The sequence below is a fragment of the Nerophis ophidion genome, linkage group LG07, assembly GCF_033978795.1.
Source record: "Nerophis ophidion isolate RoL-2023_Sa linkage group LG07, RoL_Noph_v1.0, whole genome shotgun sequence".
Classification (NCBI taxonomy): Eukaryota; Metazoa; Chordata; class Actinopteri; order Syngnathiformes; family Syngnathidae; genus Nerophis; species Nerophis ophidion.
The window spans coordinates 142,152-164,689 of record NC_084617.1 but is presented as its reverse complement, the minus strand read 5'-3'; the positions used below and the strand labels follow the sequence as shown (position 1 = coordinate 164,689).

The 22,538-nt window shown below is 41.8% G+C and overlaps 1 protein-coding gene and 1 pseudogene across 1 annotated transcript; one reads left to right on the top strand and one right to left on the bottom strand.

Annotated features, from left to right (window-relative positions):
* The window catches only part of LOC133555748 (serotonin N-acetyltransferase-like), a 446,295-nt pseudogene that overhangs the window by 416,156 nt on the left and 7,601 nt on the right, over window positions 1–22,538 (top strand).
* On the bottom strand, window positions 3,780–6,321 carry LOC133555630 (serotonin N-acetyltransferase-like). The gene has a single exon (XM_061904974.1). It carries the CDS (start codon window positions 6,193–6,195, stop codon window positions 5,872–5,874), a length of 324 nt encoding a protein of 107 aa, XP_061760958.1. The 5' UTR covers window positions 6,196–6,321; the 3' UTR covers window positions 3,780–5,871.

Below are 22,538 nucleotides of genomic sequence, written 5' to 3'. Positions count from 1 at the left end.
TGACATTCATGTACATCATTCATGCTGGAGGAGAGGTTGACATTCATGTACATCATTCATGCTGGAGGAGAGGTTGACATTCATGTACATCATTCATGCTGGAGGAGAGGTTGACATTCATGTACATCATTCATGCTGGAGGAGAGGTTGACATTCATGTACATCATTCATGCTGGAGGAGAGGTTGACATTCATGTACATCATTCATGCTGGAGGAGAGGTTGACATTCATGTACATCATTCATGCTGGAGGAGAGGTTGACATTCATGTACATCATTCATGCTGGAGGAGAGGTTGACATTCATGTACATCATTCATGCTGACTTAGTTATGAAAGTGAGGTTGACATTCAAGTACATACCCCGTTTCCATATGAGTTGGGAGATTGTGTTCGATGTAAATATAAACAGAATACAATGATTTGCAAATCCTTTTCAAGCCATATTCAGTTGAATATGCTACAAAGACAACATATTTCATGTTCAAACTGCAAATAATCATTAACTTTAGAATTTGATGCCAGCAACGCGTGACAAAGAAGTTGGGAAAGGTGGCAATAAATACTGATAAAGTTGAGGAATGCTCATCAAACACTTATTTGGAACACCCCACAGGTGTGTAGGCTAATTGGGAACAGGTGGGTGCCATGATTGGCTATAAAAACAGCTTCCATGAAATGCTAAGTCATTCACAAACAAGGATGGGGTGAGGGTCACCACTTTGTCCAAAACTGCGTGAGCAAATAGTCAAACAGTTTAAGAACAACATTTCTCAACGAGATATTGCAAGGAATTTAGGGATTTTACCATCTACAGTCCGTAAAATCATCAAAAGGTTCAGAGAATCTGGAGAAATCACTGCACGTAAGCCATGATATTATGGACCTTTGATCCCTCAGGCGGTACTGCATCAAAAACAGACATCAGTTTGTAAAGGATATCACCACATGGGCTCAGGAACACTTCATAAAACCACTGTCAGTAACTACAGTTGGTCGCTACATCTGTAAGTGCAAGTTAAAACTCTACTATGCAAAGCCAAACCCATTTATCAACAACACCCAGGAAAGCCGCCGGCTTCGCTGGACCCGAGATCATCTAAGATGGACTGATGCAAAGTGGAAAAGTGGTTTGTGGTCTGACGAGTCCACATTTCAAATTATATTTGGAAACAGAGGACGTGGTGTCCTCCGGAACAAAGAGGAAAAAAATCATTCGGATTGTTACAGGCGCAAAGTTGAAAAGCCAGCATGTGTGATGGTATGGGGGTGTATTAGTGTGTTGTAGTCAGCATGTGTGATGGTATGGGGGTGTATTAGTGTGTTGTAGTCAGCATGTGTGATGGTATGGGGGTGTATTAGTGTGTTGTAGTCAGCATGTGTGATGGTATGGGGGTGTATTAGTGTGTTGTAGTCAGCATGTGTGATGGTATGGGGGTGTATTAGTGTGTTGTAGTCAGCATGTGTGATGGTATGGGGGTGTATTAGTGTGTTGTAGTCAGCATGTGTGATGGTATGGGGGTGTATTAGTGTGTTGTAGTCAGCATGTGTGATGGTATGGGGGTGTATTAGTGTGTTGTAGTCAGCATGTGTGATGGTATGGGGGTGTATTAGTGTGTTGTAGTCAGCATGTGTGATGGTATGGGGGTGTATTAGTGTGTTGTAGTCAGCATGTGTGATGGTATGGGGGTGTATTAGTGTGTTGTAGTCAGCATGTGTGATGGTATGGGGGTGTATTAGTGTGTTGTAGTCAGCATGTGTGATGGTATGGGGGTGTATTAGTGTGTTGTAGTCAGCATGTGTGATGGTATGGGGGTGTATTAGTGTGTTGTAGTCAGCATGTGTGATGGTATGGGGGTGTATTAGTGTGTTGTAGTCAGCATGTGTGATGGTATGGGGGTGTATTAGTGTGTTGTAGTCAGCATGTGTGATGGTATGGGGGTGTATTAGTGTGTTGTAGTCAGCATGTGTGATGGTATGGGGGTGTATTAGTGTGTTGTAGTCAGCATGTGTGATGGTATGGGGGTGTATTAGTGTGTTGTAGTCAGCATGTGTGATGGTATGGGGGTGTATTAGTGTGTTGTAGTCAGCATGTGTGATGGTATGGGGGTGTATTAGTGTGTTGTAGTCAGCATGTGTGATGGTATGGGGGTGTATTAGTGTGTTGTAGTCAGCATGTGTGATGGTATGGGGGTGTATTAGTGTGTTGTAGTCAGCATGTGTGATGGTATGGGGGTGTATTAGTGTGTTGTAGTCAGCATGTGTGATGGTATGGGGGTGTATTAGTGTGTTGTAGTCATCATCTGTGATGGTATGGGGGTGTATTAGTGTGTTGTAGTCAGCATGTGTGATGGTATGGGGGTGTATTAGTGTGTTGTAGTCAGCATGTGTGATGGTATGGGGGTGTATTAGTGTGTTGTAGTCATCATCTGTGATGGTATGGGGGTGTATTAGTGTGTTGTAGTCAGCATGTGTGATGGTATGGGGGTGTATTAGTGTGTTGTAGTCATCATGTGTGATGGTATGGGGGTGTATTAGTGTGTTGTAGTCAGCATGTGTGATGGTATGGGGGTGTATTAGTGTGTTGTAGTCAGCATGTGTGATGGTATGGGGGTGTATTAGTGTGTTGTAGTCATCATCTGTGATGGTATGGGGGTGTATTAGTGTGTTGTAGTCAGCATGTGTGATGGTATGGGGGTGTATTAGTGTGTTGTAGTCATCATCTGTGATGGTATGGGGGTGTATTAGTGTGTTGTAGTCAGCATGTGTGATGGTATGGGGGTGTATTAGTGTGTTGTAGTCATCATCTGTGATGGTATGGGGGTGTATTAGTGTGTTGTAGTCAGCATGTGTGATGGTATGGGGGTGTATTAGTGTGTTGTAGTCAGCATGTGTGATGGTATGGGGGTGTATTAGTGTGTTGTAGTCAGCATGTGTGATGGTATGGGGGTGTATTAGTGTGTTGTAGTCATCATCTGTGATGGTATGGGGGTGTATTAGTGTGTTGTAGTCAGCATGTGTGATGGTATGGGGGTGTATTAGTGTGTTGTAGTCAGCATGTGTGATGGTATGGGGGTGTATTAGTGTGTTGTAGTCATCATCTGTGATGGTATGGGGGTGTATTAGTGTGTTGTAGTCAGCATGTGTGATGGTATGGGGGTGTATTAGTGTGTTGTAGTCAGCATGTGTGATGGTATGGGGGTGTATTAGTGTGTTGTAGTCAGCATGTGTGATGGTATGGGGGTGTATTAGTGTGTTGTAGTCAGCATCTGTGATGGTATGGGGGTGTATTAGTGTGTTGTAGTCAGCATGTGTGATGGTATGGGGGTGTATTAGTGTGTTGTAGTCATCATGTGTGATGGTATGGGGGTGTATTAGTGTGTTGTAGTCAGCATCTGTGATGGTATGGGGGTGTATTAGTGTGTTGTAGTCAGCATGTGTGATGGTATGGGGGTGTATTAGTGTGTTGTAGTCAGCATCTGTGATGGTATGGGGGTGTATTAGTGTGTTGTAGTCAGCATGTGTGATGGTATGGGGGTGTATTAGTGTGTTGTAGTCAGCATGTGTGATGGTATGGGGGTGTATTAGTGTGTTGTAGTCAGCATGTGTGATGGTATGGGGGTGTATTAGTGTGTTGTAGTCAGCATGTGTGATGGTATGGGGGTGTATTAGTGTGTTGTAGTCATCATGTGTGATGGTATGGGGGTGTATTAGTGCCCAAGGCATGACTAACTTACACATCTGTGAAGGCACCATTAATGCTGAAAGGTCCATACAGGTTTTGGTACAACATATGTTGTCACCCAAGCAAAGTTATCATGGACGCCCCTGCTTATTTCAGCAAGTAAAAGAGTGCGGGTACTTTCCTGGCCTGCCTGCAGTCCAGACCTGTCTCCCATGGAAAATGTGTGGTGCATTATGAAGCGTAAAATAGGACAGTGGAGACCCCGGACTGTTGAAGGACTGAAGCTCTACATAAAACAAGAATGGGAAAGAATTCCACTTTCAAAGCTTCAACAATTAGTTTCCTCAGTTCCCAAACGTTTATTGAGTGTTGTTAAAAGAAAAGGTGATGTAACACAGTGGTGAACATGCCCTTTCCCAACTACTTTGGCACGTGTTGCAGCCATGAAATTCTAAGTTAATTATTATTTGCAAAAAATAATAGTAACGTTTATCAGTTTGAACATGAAATATGTTGTCTTTGTAGCATATTCAACTGAATATGGCTTGAAAAGGATTTGCAAATCATTGTATTCTGTTTATATTTACATCTAACACAATTTCCCAACTCATATGGAAACAGGGTTTGTATTACATTCATAGTGACTTAGTTATGAAAGAGAGGTTAAGAAGGTAAATGTGTTTAATGCTAATCCAAGCATGTTTAAGAGACTTTTGTGAAGACAAGAACATAATAAGTAGATGACCTGCATTTTGTGAAGACAAGAACATAATAAGTAGATGACCTGCATTGCTGGAATCAGACATTAGTGATCAGAACCTCCACATTTTTAAATGGAGGAGAAAAAAAAAGTCCTCCTTTCTGTCCAATAGCACATGAAAGTTAGTCCAGCTTCCATCCTTCTTTTTATGCACTTTACAAACTCCAAAGCTGGCCAACTTTCTGAGACTCTTATTTTGTTAGGATGAAGAAGCGCTTTTATTGTGAAGACAGGAAGTGTGCGGTGGGTCTTTACAGTTTTGCAAGAGTCTGTTGAAATAAAAAGTGTTTGTGGCCTTCCTGCCCGCCATTTGTTCTTGATGATGATGTGGCAGCAGCGGGCGTCACCTCAGGTGTTGTCAATGTCAGCCAGGTGAGCAAAGATGGATGATCATGTCCCCTCACAAGAGCCTCAGGTGTTGTCAATGTCAGCCAGGTGAGCAAAGATGGATGATCATGTCCCCTCACAAGACCCTCAGGTGTTGTCAATGTCAGCCAGGTGAGCAAAGATGGATGATCATGTCCCCTCACAAGACCCTCAGGTGTTGTCAATGTCAGCCAGGTGAGCAAAGATGGATGATCATGTCCCCTCACAAGACCCTCAGGTGTTGTCAATGTCAGCCAGGTGAGCAAAGATGGATGATCATGTCCCCTCACAAGACCCTCAGGTGTTGTCAATGTCAGTCAGGTGAGCAAAGATGGATGATCATGTCCCCTCATAAGAGCCTCAGGTGTTGTCAATGTCAGCCAGGTGAGCAAAGATGGATGATCATGTCCCCTCACAGGAGCCTCAGGTGTTGTCAATGTCAGCCAGGTGAGCAAAGATGGATGATCATGTCCCCTCACAAGACCCTCAGGTGTTGTCAATGTCAGCCAGGTGAGCAAAGATGGATGATCATGTCCCCTCACAAGACCCTCAGGTGTTGTCAATGTCAGCCAGGTGAGCAAAGATGGATGATCATGTCCCCTCACAAGACCCTCAGGTGTTGTCAATGTCAGCCAGGTGAGCAAAGATGGATGATCATGTCCCCTCACAAGACCCTCAGGTGTTGTCAATGTCAGCCAGGTGAGCAAAGATGGATGATCATGTCCCCTCACAAGACCCTCAGGTGTTGTCAATGTCAGTCAGGTGAGCAAAGATGGATGATCATGTCCCCTCATAAGAGCCTCAGGTGTTGTCAATGTCAGCCAGGTGAGCAAAGATGGATGATCATGTCCCCTCACAGGAGCCTCAGGTGTTGTCAATGTCAGCCAGGTGAGCAAAGATGGATGATCATGTCCCCTCACAAGACCCTCAGGTGTTGTCAATGTCAGCCAGGTGAGCAAAGATGGATGATCATGTCCCCTCACAAGAGCCTCAGGTGTTGTCAATGTCAGCCAGGTGAGCAAAGATGGATGATCACGTCCACATGGAGGTGTTTGCTAGCACTAGCAGCCGCTGTTCCGCCGGGCGTAGGCCTGCCCCGCCAGCAGGTACTCCATCTCCTGGAAGCGCATGTTGGAGACGCTGATGGCCGACGGGCCTTTCTCCTTGAAGCCAGCTTTGAGGTAGAAGGGCACCAGGTAGTCCTCGCAGATGAGCAGAGCCCTGCGGGGCGTGGCCATGCAGCGCAGGTACTGCAGGTAGCGCCACAGCAGGATGGAGCCTTTACCTTGCTGCCGACACTGACGGTGCACCGACAGCACGTGGATGTGCACCGTGGACGTGGACGCCACATGCCGGCTCATCGCCTCCTGTGGTTTAGACAACATAAAGCAACATTCATTATCAAGGTGTCATGGCCTCCTGTGGTTTAGACAACATAAAGCAACATTCATTATCAAGGTGTCATGGCCTCCTGTAGGTTAGACAACATAAAGCAACATTCATTATCAAGGTGTCATGGCCTCCTGTGGTTTAGACAACATAAAGCAACATTCATTATCAAGGTGTCATGGCCTCCTGTGGTTTAGACAACATAAAGCAACATTCATTATCAAGGTGTCATGGCCTCCTGTGGTTTAGACAACATAAAGCAACATTCATTATCAAGGTGTCATGGCCTCCTGTGGTTTAGACAACATAAAGCAACATTCATTATCAAGGTGTCATGGCCTCCTGTGGTTTAGACAACATAAAGCAACATTCATTATCAAGGTGTCATGGCCTCCTGTGGTTTAGACAACATAAAGCAACATTCATTATCAAGGTGTCATGGCCTCCTGTAGGTTAGACAACATAAAGCAACATTCATTATCAAGGTGTCATGGCCTCCTGTGGTTTAGACAACATAAAGCAACATTCATTATCAAGGTGTCATGGCCTCCTGTGGTTTAGACAACATAAAGCAACATTCATTATCAAGGTGTCATGGCCTCCTGTGGTTTAGACAACATAAAGCAACATTCATTATCAAGGTGTCATGGCCTCCTGTGGTTTAGACAACATAAAGCAACATTCATTATCAAGGTGTCATGGCCTCCTGTAGGTTAGACAACATAAAGCAACATTCATTATCAAGGTGTCATGGCCTCCTGTGGTTTAGACAACATAAAGCAACATTCATTATCAAGGTGTCATGGCCTCCTGTGGTTTAGACAACATAAAGCAACATTCATTATCAAGGTGTCATGGCCTCCTGTGGTTTAGACAACATAAAGCAACATTCATTATCAAGGTGTCATGGCCTCCTGTGGTTTAGACAACATAAAGCAACATTCATTATCAAGGTGTCATGGCCTCCTGTGGTTTAGACAACATAAAGCAACATTCATTATCAAGGTGTCATGGCCTCCTGTGGTTTAGACAACATAAAGCAACATTCATTATCAAGGTGTCATGGCCTCCTGTAGGTTAGACAACATAAAGCAACATTCATTATCAAGGTGTCATGGCCTCCTGTGGTTTAGACAACATAAAGCAACATTCATTATCAAGGTGTCATGGCCTCCTGTGGTTTAGACAACATAAAGCAACATTCATTATCAAGGTGTCATGGCCTCCTGTGGTTTAGACAACATAAAGCAACATTCATTATCAAGGTGTCATGGCCTCCTGTGGTTTAGACAACATAAAGCAACATTCATTATCAAGGTGTCATGGCCTCCTGTGGTTTAGACAACATAAAGCAACATTCATTATCAAGGTGTCATGGCCTCCTGTGGTTTAGACAACATAAAGCAACATTCATTATCAAGGTGTCATGGCCTCCTGTGGTTTAGACAACATAAAGCAACATTCATTATCAAGGTGTCATGGCCTCCTGTGGTTTAGACAACATAAAGCAACATTCATTATCAAGGTGTCATGGCCTCCTGTGGTTTAGACAACATAAAGCAACATTCATTATCAAGGTGTCATGGCCTCCTGTGGTTTAGACAACATAAAGCAACATTCATTATCAAGGTGTCATGGCCTCCTGTGGTTTAGACAACATAAAGCAACATTCATTATCAAGGTGTCATGGCCTCCTGTAGGTTAGACAACATAAAGCAACATTCATTATCAAGGTGTCATGGCCTCCTGTGGTTTAGACAACATAAAGCAACATTCATTATCAAGGTGTCATGGCCTCCTGTGGTTTAGACAACATAAAGCAACATTCATTATCAAGGTGTCATGGCCTCCTGTGGTTTAGACAACATAAAGCAACATTCATTATCAAGGTGTCATGGCCTCCTGTAGGTTAGACAACATAAAGCAACATTCATTATCAAGGTGTCATGGCCTCCTGTGGTTTAGACAACATAAAGCAACATTCATTATCAAGGTGTCATGGCCTCCTGTAGGTTAGACAACATAAAGCAACATTCATTGTCAAGGTGTCATGGCCTCCTGTGGTTTAGACAACATAAAGCAACATTCATTATCAAGGTGTCATGGCCTCCTGTGGTTTAGACAACATAAAGCAACATTCATTATCAAGGTGTCATGGCCTCCTGTGGTTTAGACAACATAAAGCAACATTCATTATCAAGGTGTCATGGCCTCCTGTGGTTTAGACAACATAAAGCAACATTCATTATCAAGGTGTCATGGCCTCCTGTGGTTTAGACAACATAAAGCAACATTCATTATCAAGGTGTCATGGCCTCCTGTGGTTTAGACAACATAAAGCAACATTCATTATCAAGGTGTCATGGCCTCCTGTAGGTTAGACAACATAAAGCAACATTCATTATCAAGGTGTCATGGCCTCCTGTGGTTTAGACAACATAAAGCAACATTCATTATCAAGGTGTCATGGCCTCCTGTGGTTTAGACAACATAAAGCAACATTCATTATCAAGGTGTCATGGCCTCCTGTAGGTTAGACAACATAAAGCAACATTCATTATCAAGGTGTCATGGCCTCCTGTGGTTTAGACAACATAAAGCAACATTCATTATCAAGGTGTCATGGCCTCCTGTAGGTTAGACAACATAAAGCAACATTCATTATCAAGGTGTCATGGCCTCCTGTGGTTTAGACAACATAAAGCAACATTCATTATCAAGGTGTCATGGCCTCCTGTGGTTTAGACAACATAAAGCAACATTCATTATCAAGGTGTCATGGCCTCCTGTGGTTTAGACAACATAAAGCAACATTCATTATCAAGGTGTCATGGCCTCCTGTGGTTTAGACAACATAAAGCAACATTCATTATCAAGGTGTCATGGCCTCCTGTGGTTTAGACAACATAAAGCAACATTCATTATCAAGGTGTCATGGCCTCCTGTGGTTTAGACAACATAAAGCAACATTCATTATCAAGGTGTCATGGCCTCCTGTGGTTTAGACAACATAAAGCAACATTCATTATCAAGGTGTCATGGCCTCCTGTGGTTTAGACAACATAAAGCAACATTCATTATCAAGGTGTCATGGCCTCCTGTGGGTTAGACAACATAAAGCAACATTCATTATCAAGGTGTCATGGCCTCCTGTGGTTTAGACAACATAAAGCAACATTCATTATCAAGGTGTCATGGCCTCCTGTAGGTTAGACAACATAAAGCAACATTCATTATCAAGGTGTCATGGCCTCCTGTGGTTTAGACAACATAAAGCAACATTCATTATCAAGGTGTCATGGCCTCCTGTGGTTTAGACAACATAAAGCAACATTCATTATCAAGGTGTCATGGCCTCCTGTGGTTTAGACAACATAAAGCAACATTCATTATCAAGGTGTCATGGCCTCCTGTGGTTTAGACAACATAAAGCAACATTCATTATCAAGGTGTCATGGCCTCCTGTGGTTTAGACAACATAAAGCAACATTCATTATCAAGGTGTCATGGCCTCCTGTGGTTTAGACAACATAAAGCAACATTCATTATCAAGGTGTCATGGCCTCCTGTAGGTTAGACAACATAAAGCAACATTCATTATCAAGGTGTCATGGCCTCCTGTGGTTTAGACAACATAAAGCAACATTCATTATCAAGGTGTCATGGCCTCCTGTAGGTTAGACAACATAAAGCAACATTCATTATCAAGGTGTCATGGCCTCCTGTGGTTTAGACAACATAAAGCAACATTCATTATCAAGGTGTCATGGCCTCCTGTGGTTTAGACAACATAAAGCAACATTCATTATCAAGGTGTCATGGCCTCCTGTGGTTTAGACAACATAAAGCAACATTCATTATCAAGGTGTCATGGCCTCCTGTGGTTTAGACAACATAAAGCAACATTCATTATCAAGGTGTCATGGCCTCCTGTGGTTTAGACAACATAAAGCAACATTCATTATCAAGGTGTCATGGCCTCCTGTGGTTTAGACAACATAAAGCAACATTCATTATCAAGGTGTCATGGCCTCCTGTGGTTTAGACAACATAAAGCAACATTCATTATCAAGGTGTCATGGCCTCCTGTGGTTTAGACAACATAAAGCAACATTCATTATCAAGGTGTCATGGCCTCCTGTGGTTTAGACAACATAAAGCAACATTCATTATCAAGGTGTCATGGCCTCCTGTGGTTTAGACAACATAAAGCAACATTCATTATCAAGGTGTCATGGCCTCCTGTAGGTTAGACAACATAAAGCAACATTCATTATCAAGGTGTCATGGCCTCCTGTGGTTTAGACAACATAAAGCAACATTCATTATCAAGGTGTCATGGCCTCCTGTGGTTTAGACAACATAAAGCAACATTCATTATCAAGGTGTCATGGCCTCCTGTGGTTTAGACAACATAAAGCAACATTCATTATCAAGGTGTCATGGCCTCCTGTAGGTTAGACAACATAAAGCAACATTCATTATCAAGGTGTCATGGCCTCCTGTGGTTTAGACAACATAAAGCAACATTCATTATCAAGGTGTCATGGCCTCCTGTAGGTTAGACAACATAAAGCAACATTCATTGTCAAGGTGTCATGGCCTCCTGTGGTTTAGACAACATAAAGCAACATTCATTATCAAGGTGTCATGGCCTCCTGTGGTTTAGACAACATAAAGCAACATTCATTATCAAGGTGTCATGGCTCCTGTGGTTTAGACAACATAAAGCAACATTCATTATCAAGGTGTCATGGCCTCCTGTGGTTTAGACAACATAAAGCAACATTCATTATCAAGGTGTCATGGCCTCCTGTGGTTTAGACAACATAAAGCAACATTCATTATCAAGGTGTCATGGCCTCCTGTGGTTTAGACAACATAAAGCAACATTCATTATCAAGGTGTCATGGCCTCCTGTAGGTTAGACAACATAAAGCAACATTCATTATCAAGGTGTCATGGCCTCCTGTGGTTTAGACAACATAAAGCAACATTCATTATCAAGGTGTCATGGCCTCCTGTAGGTTAGACAACATAAAGCAACATTCATTATCAAGGTGTCATGGCCTCCTGTGGTTTAGACAACATAAAGTAACATTCATTATCAGGGTGTCATGGCCTCCTGTGGTTTAGACAACATAAAGTAACATTCATTATCAAGGTGTCATGGCCTCCTGTGGTTTAGACAACATAAAGCAACATTCATTATCAAGGTGTCATGGCCTCCTGTGGTTTAGACAACATAAAGCAACATTCATTATCAAGGTGTCATGGCCTCCTGTGGTTTAGACAACATAAAGCAACATTCATTATCAAGGTGTCATGGCCTCCTGTGGTTTAGACAACATAAAGTAACATTCATTATCAAGGTGTCATGGCCTCCTGTGGTTTAGACAACATAAAGCAACATTCATTATCAAGGTGTCATGGCCTCCTGTGGTTTAGACAACATAAAGCAACATTCATTATCAAGGTGTCATGGCCTCCTGTGGTTTAGACAACATAAAGCAACATTCATTATCAAGGTGTCATGGCCTCCTGTGGTTTAGACAACATAAAGCAACATTCATTATCAAGGTGTCATGGCCTCCTGTGGTTTAGACAACATAAAGCAACATTCATTATCAAGGTGTCATGGCCTCCTGTGGTTTAGACAACATAAAGCAACATTCATTATCAAGGTGTCATGGCCTCCTGTGGTTTAGACAACATAAAGCAACATTCATTATCAAGGTGTCATGGCCTCCTGTGGTTTAGACAACATAAAGCAACATTCATTATCAAGGTGTCATGGCCTCCTGTGGTTTAGACAACATAAAGCAACATTCATTATCAAGGTGTCATGGCCTCCTGTGGTTTAGACAACATAAAGCAACATTCATTATCAAGGTGTCATGGCCTCCTGTGGTTTAGACAACATGAAAGCAACATTCATTATCAAGGTGTCATGGCCTCCTGTGGTTTAGACAACATAAAGCAACATTCATTATCAAGGTGTCATGGCCTCCTGTGGTTTAGACAACATAAAGCAACATTCATTATCAAGGTGTCATGGCCTCCTGTGGTTTAGACAACATAAAGCAACATTCATTATCAAGGTGTCATGGCCTCCTGTGGTTTAGACAACATAAAGCAACATTCATTATCAAGGTGTCATGGCCTCCTGTGGTTTAGACAACATAAAGCAACATTCATTATCAAGGTGTCATGGCCTCCTGTGGTTTAGACAACATAAAGCAACATTCATTATCAAGGTGTCATGGCCTCCTGTGGTTTAGACAACATAAAGCAACATTCATTATCAAGGTGTCATGGCCTCCTGTGGTTTAGACAACATAAAGCAACATTCATTATCAAGGTGTCATGGCCTCCTGTGGTTTAGACAACATAAAGCAACATTCATTATCAAGGTGTCATGGCCTCCTGTGGTTTAGACAACATAAAGCAACATTCATTATCAAGGTGTCATGGCCTCCTGTGGTTTAGACAACATAAAGCAACATTCATTATCAAGGTGTCATGGCCTCCTGTGGTTTAGACAACATAAAGCAACATTCATTATCAAGGTGTCATGGCCTCCTGTGGTTTAGACAACATAAAGCAACATTCATTATCAAGGTGTCATGGCCTCCTGTGGTTTAGACAACATAAAGCAACATTCATTATCAAGGTGTCATGGCCTCCTGTGGTTTAGACAACATAAAGCAACATTCATTATCAAGGTGTCATGGCCTCCTGTGGTTTAGACAACATAAAGCAACATTCATTATCAAGGTGTCATGGCCTCCTGTGGTTTAGACAACATAAAGCAACATTCATTATCAAGGTGTCATGGCCTCCTGTGGTTTAGACAACATAAAGCAACATTCATTATCAAGGTGTCATGGCCTCCTGTGGTTTAGACAACATAAAGCAACATTCATTATCAAGGTGTCATGGCCTCCTGTAGGTTTAGACAACATAAAGCAACATTCATTATCAAGGTGTCATGGCCTCCTGTAGGTTAGACAACATAAAGCAACATTCATTATCAAGGTGTCATGGCCTCCTGTGGTTTAGACAACATAAAGCAACATTCATTATCAAGGTGTCATGGCCTCCTGTGGTTTAGACAACATAAAGCAACATTCATTATCAAGGTGTCATGGCCTCCTGTGGTTTAGACAACATAAAGCAACATTCATTATCAAGGTGTCATGGCCTCCTGTGGTTTAGACAACATAAAGCAACATTCATTATCAAGGTGTCATGGCCTCCTGTAGGTTAGACAACATAAAGTAACATTCATTATCAAGGTGTCATGGCCTCCTGTGGTTTAGACAACATAAAGCAACATTCATTATCAAGGTGTCATGGCCTCCTGTGGTTTAGACAACATAAAGCAACATTCATTATCAAGGTGTCATGGCCTCCTGTGGTTTAGACAACATAAAGCAACATTCATTATCAAGGTGTCATGGCCTCCTGTGGTTTAGACAACATAAAGCAACATTCATTATCAAGGTGTCATGGCCTCCTGTGGTTTAGACAACATAAAGCAACATTCATTATCAAGGTGTCATGGCCTCCTGTGGTTTAGACAACATAAAGCAACATTCATTATCAAGGTGTCATGGCCTCCTGTGGTTTAGACAACATAAAGCAACATTCATTATCAAGGTGTCATGGCCTCCTGTGGTTTAGACAACATAAAGCAACATTCATTATCAAGGTGTCATGGCCTCCTGTGGTTTAGACAACATAAAGCAACATTCATTATCAAGGTGTCATGGCCTCTGTGGTTTAGACAACATAAAGCAACATTCATTATCAAGGTGTCATGGCCTCCTGTGGTTTAGACAACATAAAGCAACATTCATTATCAAGGTGTCATGGCCTCCTGTGGTTTAGACAACATAAAGCAACATTCATTATCAAGGTGTCATGGCCTCCTGTGGTTTAGACAACATAAAGCAACATTCATTATCAAGGTGTCATGGCCTCCTGTGGTTTAGACAACATAAAGCAACATTCATTATCAAGGTGTCATGGCCTCCTGTGGTTTAGACAACATAAAGCAACATTCATTATCAAGGTGTCATGGCCTCCTGTGGTTTAGACAACATAAAGCAACATTCATTATCAAGGTGTCATGGCCTCCTGTGGTTTAGACAACATAAAGCAACATTCATTATCAAGGTGTCATGGCCTCCTGTGGTTTAGACAACATAAAGCAACATTCATTATCAAGGTGTCATGGCCTCCTGTGGTTTAGACAACATAAAGCAACATTCATTATCAAGGTGTCATGGCCTCCTGTGGTTTAGACAACATAAAGCAACATTCATTATCAAGGTGTCATGGCCTCCTGTGGTTTAGACAACATAAAGCAACATTCATTATCAAGGTGTCATGGCCTCCTGTGGTTTAGACAACATAAAGCAACATTCATTATCAAGGTGTCATGGCCTCCTGTGGTTTAGACAACATAAAGCAACATTCATTATCAAGGTGTCATGGCCTCCTGTGGTTTAGACAACATAAAGCAACATTCATTATCAAGGTGTCATGGCCTCCTGTAGGTTAGACAACATAAAGCAACATTCATTATCAAGGTGTCATGGCCTCCTGTGGTTTAGACAACATAAAGCAACATTCATTATCAAGGTGTCATGGCCTCCTGTGGTTTAGACAACATAAAGCAACATTCATTATCAAGGTGTCATGGCCTCCTGTGGTTTAGACAACATAAAGCAACATTCATTATCAAGGTGTCATGGCCTCCTGTGGTTTAGACAACATAAAAGCAACATTCATTATCAAGGTGTCATGGCCTCCTGTGGTTTAGACAACATAAAGCAACATTCATTATCAAGGTGTCATGGCCTCCTGTGGTTTAGACAACATAAAGCAACATTCATTATCAAGGTGTCATGGCCTCCTGTGGTTTAGACAACATAAAGCAACATTCATTATCAAGGTGTCATGGCCTCCTGTGGTTTAGACAACATAAAGCAACATTCATTATCAAGGTGTCATGGCCTCCTGTGGTTTAGACAACATAAAGCAACATTCATTATCAAGGTGTCATGGCCTCCTGTGGTTTAGACAACATAAAGCAACATTCATTATCAAGGTGTCATGGCCTCCTGTGGTTTAGACAACATAAAGCAACATTCATCTTTCATCTCCGTAATATTGCTAAAATTCGCTCCATTTTGTCCACTAAAGACGCTGAGATCATTATCCATGCGTTTGTTACGTCTCGTCTCGATTACTGTAACCTATTATTTTGGGGTCTCCCCATGTCTAGCATTAAAAGATTACAGTTGGTACAAAATGCGGCTGCTAGACTTTTGACAAGAACAAGAAAGTTTGATCACATTACGCCTGTACTGTATATACCTTTATATACATATATACATACATATATACCTTTATATACATATATACATACATATATACCTTTATATACATATATACATACATATATACTGTATATACCTTTATATACATATATACATACATATATACTGTATATACCTTTATATACATATATACATACATATATACCTATACTGTATATACCTTTATATACATATATACATACATATATACCTATACTGTATATACCTTTATATACATATATACATACATATATACCTATACTGTATATACCTTTATATACATATATACATACATATATACCTATACTGTATATACCTTTATATACATATATACATACATATATACCTATACTGGCTCACCTGCACTGGCTTCCTGTGCACTTAAGATGTGACTTTAAGGTTTTACTACTTACGTATAAAATACTACACGGTCTAGCTCCATCCTATCTTGCTGATTGTATTGTACCATATGTCCCGGCAAGAAATCTGCCTTCAAAGGACTCCGGCTTATTAGTGATTCCCAAAGCCCAAAAAAAGTCTGCGGGCTATAGAGCGTTTTCCGTTCGGGCTCCAGTACTCTGGAATGCCCTCCCGGTAACAGTTGGAGATGCCACCTCAGTAGAAGCATTTAAGTCTCACCTTAAAACTCATTTGTATACTCTAGCCTTTAAATAGACTCCCTTTTTAGACCAGTTGATCTGCCGTTTCTCTTCTTTTTCTTCTATGTCCCACTCTCCTTTGTGGAGGGAGTCCGGTCCGATCCGGTGGCCATGTACTGCTCGCCTGTGTATCGGCTGGGGACATCTCTGCGCTGCTGATCAGCCTCCGCTTGGGATGGTTTCCTGCTGGCTCCGCTGTGAACGGGACTCTCGCTGCTGTGTTGGATCCGCTTTGGACTGGACTCTCGCGACTGTGTTGGATCCATTATGGATTGATCTTTCACAGTATCATGTTCTCATATGTTCTCATAGTCATCAGTATCATCAGTATCATCAGTATCACAGTATCATGTTCTCATAGTCATCATTGTCACCGATGTCCCACTGGGTGTGAGTTTTCCTTGCCCTTATGTGGGCCTACCGAGGATGTGGTAGTGGTTTGTGCAGCCCTTTGAGACACTTGTGATTTAGGGCTATATAAGTAAACATTGATTGATTGATTGAAATCTCTTTTATATTCCTCATTAATTAATTTCAAATCTCTTTTATATTCCTCCTTAATTCCTTTCAAATGTCTTTTATATTCCTCCTTAATTCCTTTCAAATGTCTTTTATATTCCTCCTTAATTCCTTTCAAATGTCTTTTATATTCCTCCTTCATTCCTTTCAAATCCCTTTTATATTCCTCCTTAATTCCTTTCAAATCTCTTTTATATTCCTCCTTAATCCTTTCAAATCTCTTATATTCCTCCTTCATTCCTTTCAAATCTCTTATATTCCTCCTTCATTCCTTTCAAATCTCTTTTATATTCCTCCTTCATTCCTTTCAAATGTCTTTTATATTCCTCCTTCATTCCTTTCAAATGTCTTTACTCCTCCTTCACCTTCTCTTTTTCAAGTTTGGGCTTTTATTGCTTTAGAAATGTTCCGTTTGGACTTCGATCCTTTTAAATGCTGGTGTTGGTTCTTCATATATAAAATTGAAAATATTAGTATTTTTAAACATTTGAAAACGGTCTTTGTACTTGAAACCATCATTTTGACACACAGAACGTGTGCCTAAAATGCCGACTTGACACAATTTCAAAGAGAATATTTGAATGTTCCCCCCCCCCCCCCCCAATATGTCTAATATCTGTTGTCCAACACCTAAAGACTCCCGACTTGAAGGACTAAGAAGTGTTGAAAAAGCAGGTGTAGATGTAGATTGTATTGTGCACATTCTGACCTGTGAAAGCAGGTGTAGATGTAGATTGTATTGTGCACATTCTGACCTGTGAAAGCAGGTGTAGATGTAGATTGTATTGTGCACATTCTGACCTGTGAAAGCAGGTGTAGATGTAGATTGTATTGTGCACATCCTGACCTGTGAAAGCAGGTGTAGATGTAGATTGTATTGTGCACATTCTGACCTGTGAAAGCAGGTGTAGATGTAGATTGTATTGTGCACATTCTGACCTGTGAAAGCAGGTGTAGATGTAGATTGTATTGTGCACATTCTGACCTGTGAAAGCAGGTGTAGATGTAGATTGTATTGTGCACATTCTGACCTGTGAAAGCAGGTGTAGATGTAGATTGTATTGTGCACATTCTGACCTGTGAAAGCAGGTGTAGATGTAGATTGTGTTGTGCACATTCTGACCTGTGAAAGCAGGTGTAGATGTAGATTGTGTTGTGCACATTCTGACCTGTGAAAGCAGGTGTAGATGTAGATTGTATTGTGCACATTCTGACCTGTGAAAGCAGGTGTAGATGTAGATTGTATTGTGCACATTCTGACCTGTGAAAGCAGGTGTAGATGTAGATTGTATTGTGCACATTCTGACCTGTGAAAGCAGGTGTAGATGTAGATTGTATTGTGCACATTCTGACCTGTGAAAGCAGGTGTAGATGTAGATTGTATTGTGCACATTCTGACCTGTGAAAGCAGGTGTAGATGTAGATTGTGTTGTGCACATTCTGACCTGTGAAAGCAGGTGTAGATGTAGATTGTGTTGTGCACATTCTGACCTGTGAAAGCAGGTGTAGATGTAGATTGTATTGTGCACATTCTGACCTGTGAAAGCAGGTGTAGATGTAGATTGTATTGTGCACATTCTGACCTGTGAAAGCAGGTGTAGATGTAGATTGTGTTGTGCACATTCTGACCTGTGAAAGCAGGTGTAGATGTAGATTGTGTTGTGCACATTCTGACCTGTGAAAGCAGGTGTAGATGTAGATTGTGTTGTGCACATTCTGACCTGTGAAAGCAGGTGTAGATGTAGATTGTGTTGTGCACATTCTGACCTGTGAAAGCAGGTGTAGATGTAGATTGTGTTGTGCACATTCTGACCTGTGAAAGCAGGTGTAGATGTAGATTGTATTGTGCACATTCTGACCTGTGAAAGCAGGTGTAGATGTAGATTGTATTGTGCACATTCTGACCTGTGAAAGCAGGTGTAGATGTAGATTGTATTGTGCACATTCTGACCTGTGAAAGCAGGTGTAGATGTAGATTGTGTTGTGCACATTCTGACCTGTGAAAGCAGGTGTAGATGTAGATTGTGTTGTGCACATTCTGACCTGTGAAAGCAGGTGTAGATGTAGATTGTATTGTGCACATTCTGACCTGTGAAAGCAGGTGTAGATGTAGATTGTATTGTGCACATTCTGACCTGTGAAAGCAGGTGTAGATGTAGATTGTATTGTGCACATTCTGACCTGTGAAAGCAGGTGTAGATGTAGATTGTGTTGTGCACATTCTGACCTGTGAAAGCAGGTGTAGATGTAGATTGTGTTGTGCACATTCTGACCTGTGAAAGCAGGTGTAGATGTAGATTGTATTGTGCACATTCTGACCTGTGAAAGCAGGTGTAGATGTAGATTGTATTGTGCACATTCTGACCTGTGAAAGCAGGTGTAGATGTAGATTGTGTTGTGCACATTCTGACCTGTGAAAGCAGGTGTAGATGTAGATTGTGTTGTGCACATTCTGACCTGTGAAAGCAGGTGTAGATGTAGATTGTGTTGTGCACATTCTGACCTGTGAAAGCAGGTGTAGATGTAGATTGTGTTGTGCACATTCTGACCTGTGAAAGCAGGTGTAGATGTAGATTGTGTTGTGCACATTCTGACCTGTGAAAGCAGGTGTAGATGTAGATTGTGTTGTGCACATTCTGACCTGTGAAAGCAGGTGTAGATGTAGATTGTATTGTGCACATTCTGACCTGTGAAAGCAGGTGTAGATGTAGATTGTATTGTGCACATTCTGACCTGTGAAAGCAGGTGTAGATGTAGATTGTGTTGTGCACATTCTGACCTGTGAAAGCAGGTGTAGATGTAGATTGTGTTGTGCACATTCTGACCTGTGAAAGCAGGTGTAGATGTAGATTGTTTTGTGCACATTCTGACCTGTGAAAGCAGGTGTAGATGTAGATTGTATTGTGCACATTCTGACCTGTGAAAGCAGGTGTAGATGTAGATTGTATTGTGCACATTCTGACCTGTGAAAGCAGGTGTAGATGTAGATTGTGTTGTGCACATTCTGACCTGTGAAAGCAGGTGTAGATGTAGATTGTGTTGTGCACATTCTGACCTGTGAAAGCAGGTGTAGATGTAGATTGTGTTGTGCACATTCTGACCTGTGAAAGCAGGTGTAGATGTAGATTGTGTTGTGCACATTCTGACCTGTGAAAGCAGGTGTAGATGTAGATTGTGTTGTGCACATTCTGACCTGTGAAAGCAGGTGTAGATGTAGATTGTGTTGTGCACATTCTGACCTGTGAAAGCAGGTGTAGATGTAGATTGTGTTGTGCACATTCTGACCTGTGAAAGCAGGTGTAGATGTAGATTGTGTTGTGCACATTCTGACCTGTGAAAGCAGGTGTAGATGTAGATTGTGTTGTGCACATTCTGACCTGTGAAAGCAGGTGTAGATGTAGATTGTATTGTGCACATTCTGACCTGTGAAAGCAGTGTAGATGTAGATTGTGTTGTGCACATTCTGACCTGTGAAAGCAGGTGTAGATGTAGATTGTATTGTGCACATTCTGACCTGTGAAAGCAGGTGTAGATGTAGATTGTATTGTGCACATTCTGACCTGTGAAAGCAGGTGTAGATGTAGATTGTATTGTGCACATTCTGACCTGTGAAAGCAGGTGTAGATGTAGATTGTATTGTGCACATTCTGACCTGTGAAAGCAGGTGTAGATGTAGATTGTATTGTGCACATTCTGACCTGTGAAAGCAGGTGTAGATGTAGATTGTGTTGTGCACATTCTGACCTGTGAAAGCAGGTGTAGATGTAGATTGTGTTGTGCACATTCTGACCTGTGAAAGCAGGTGTAGATGTAGATTGTGTTGTGCACATTCTGACCTGTGAAAGCAGGTGTAGATGTAGATTGTATTGTGCACATTCTGACCTGTGAAAGCAGGTGTAGATGTAGATTGTGTTGTGCACATTCTGACCTGTGAAAGCAGGTGTAGATGTAGATTGTGTTGTGCACATTCTGACCTGTGAAAGCAGGTGTAGATGTAGATTGTGTTGTGCACATTCTGACCTGTGAAAGCAGGTGTAGATGTAGATTGTATTGTGCACATTCTGACCTGTGAAAGCAGGTGTAGATGTAGATTGTGTTGTGCACATTCTGACCTGTGAAAGCAGGTGTAGATGTAGATTGTGTTGTGCACATTCTGACCTGTGAAAGCAGGTGTAGATGTAGATTGTATTGTGCACATTCTGACCTGTGAAAGCAGGTGTAGATGTAGATTGTAGTTGTGCACATTCTGACCTGTGAAAGCAGGTGTAGATGTAGATTGTATTGTGCACATTCTGACCTGTGAAAGCAGGTGTAGATGTAGATTGTATTGTGCACATTCTGACCTGTGAAAGCAGGTGTAGATGTAGATTGTATTGTGCACATTCTGACCTGTGAAAGCAGGTGTAGATGTAGATTGTATTGTGCACATTCTGACCTGTGAAAGCAGGTGTAGATGTAGATTGTATTGTGCACATTCTGACCTGTGAAAGCAGGTGTAGATGTAGATTGTGTTGTGCACATTCTGACCTGTGAAAGCAGGTGTAGATGTAGATTGTGTTGTGCACATTCTGACCTGTGAAAGCAGGTGTAGATGTAGATTGTATTGTGCACATTCTGACCTGTGAAAGCAGGTGTAGATGTAGATTGTATTGTGCACATTCTGACCTGTGAAAGGCAGGTGTAGATGTAGATTGTGTTGTGCACATCCTGACCTGTGAAAGCAGGTGTAGATGTAGATTGTATTGTGCACATTCTGACCTGTGAAAGCAGGTGTAGATGTAGATTGTGTTGTGCACATCCTGACCTGTGAAAGCAGGTGTAGATGTAGATTGTGTTGTGCACATTCTGACCTGTGAAAGCAGGTGTAGATGTAGATTGTGTTGTGCACATTCTGACCTGTGAAAGCAGGTGTAGATGTAGATTGTGTTGTGCACATTCTGACCTGTGAAAGCAGGTGTAGATGTAGATTGTGTTGTGCACATTCTGACCTGTGAAAGCAGGTGTAGATGTAGATTGTGTTGTGCACATTCTGACCTGTGAAAGCAGGTGTAGATGTAGATTGTGTTGTGCACATTCTGACCTGTGAAAGCAGGTGTAGATGTAGATTGTGTTGTGCACATTCTGACCTGTGAAAGCAGGTGTAGATGTAGATTGTGTTGTGCACATTCTGACCTGTGAAAGCAGGTGTAGATGTAGATTGTGTTGTGCACATTCTGACCTGTGAAAGCAGGTGTAGATGTAGATTGTGTTGTGCACATTCTGACCTGTGAAAGCAGGTGTAGATGTAGATTGTGTTGTGCACATTCTGACCTGTGAAAGCAGGTGTAGATGTAGATTGTGTTGTGCACATTCTGACCTGTGAAAGCAGGTGTAGATGTAGATTGTGTTGTGCACATTCTGACCTGTGAAAGCAGGTGTAGATGTAGATTGTGTTGTGCACATTCTGACCTGTGAAAGCAGGTGTAGATGTAGATTGTGTTGTGCACATTCTGACCTGTGAAAGCAGGTGTAGATGTAGATTGTGTTGTGCACATTCTGACCTGTGAAAGCAGGTGTAGATGTAGATTGTATTGTGCACATTCTGACCTGTGAAAGCAGGTGTAGATGTAGATTGTATTGTGCACATTCTGACCTGTGAAAGCAGGTGTAGATGTAGATTGTATTGTGCACATTCTGACCTGTGAAAGCAGGTGTAGATGTAGATTGTATTGTGCACATTCTGACCTGTGAAAGCAGGTGTAGATGTAGATTGTATTGTGCACATTCTGACCT

Excerpts from the sequence above, each read along its gene's own strand:
- LOC133555630 (XM_061904974.1), bottom strand. The coding sequence starts at position 6,195 with ATGTTGTCTAAACCACAGGAGGCGATGAGCCGGCATGTGGCGTCCACG.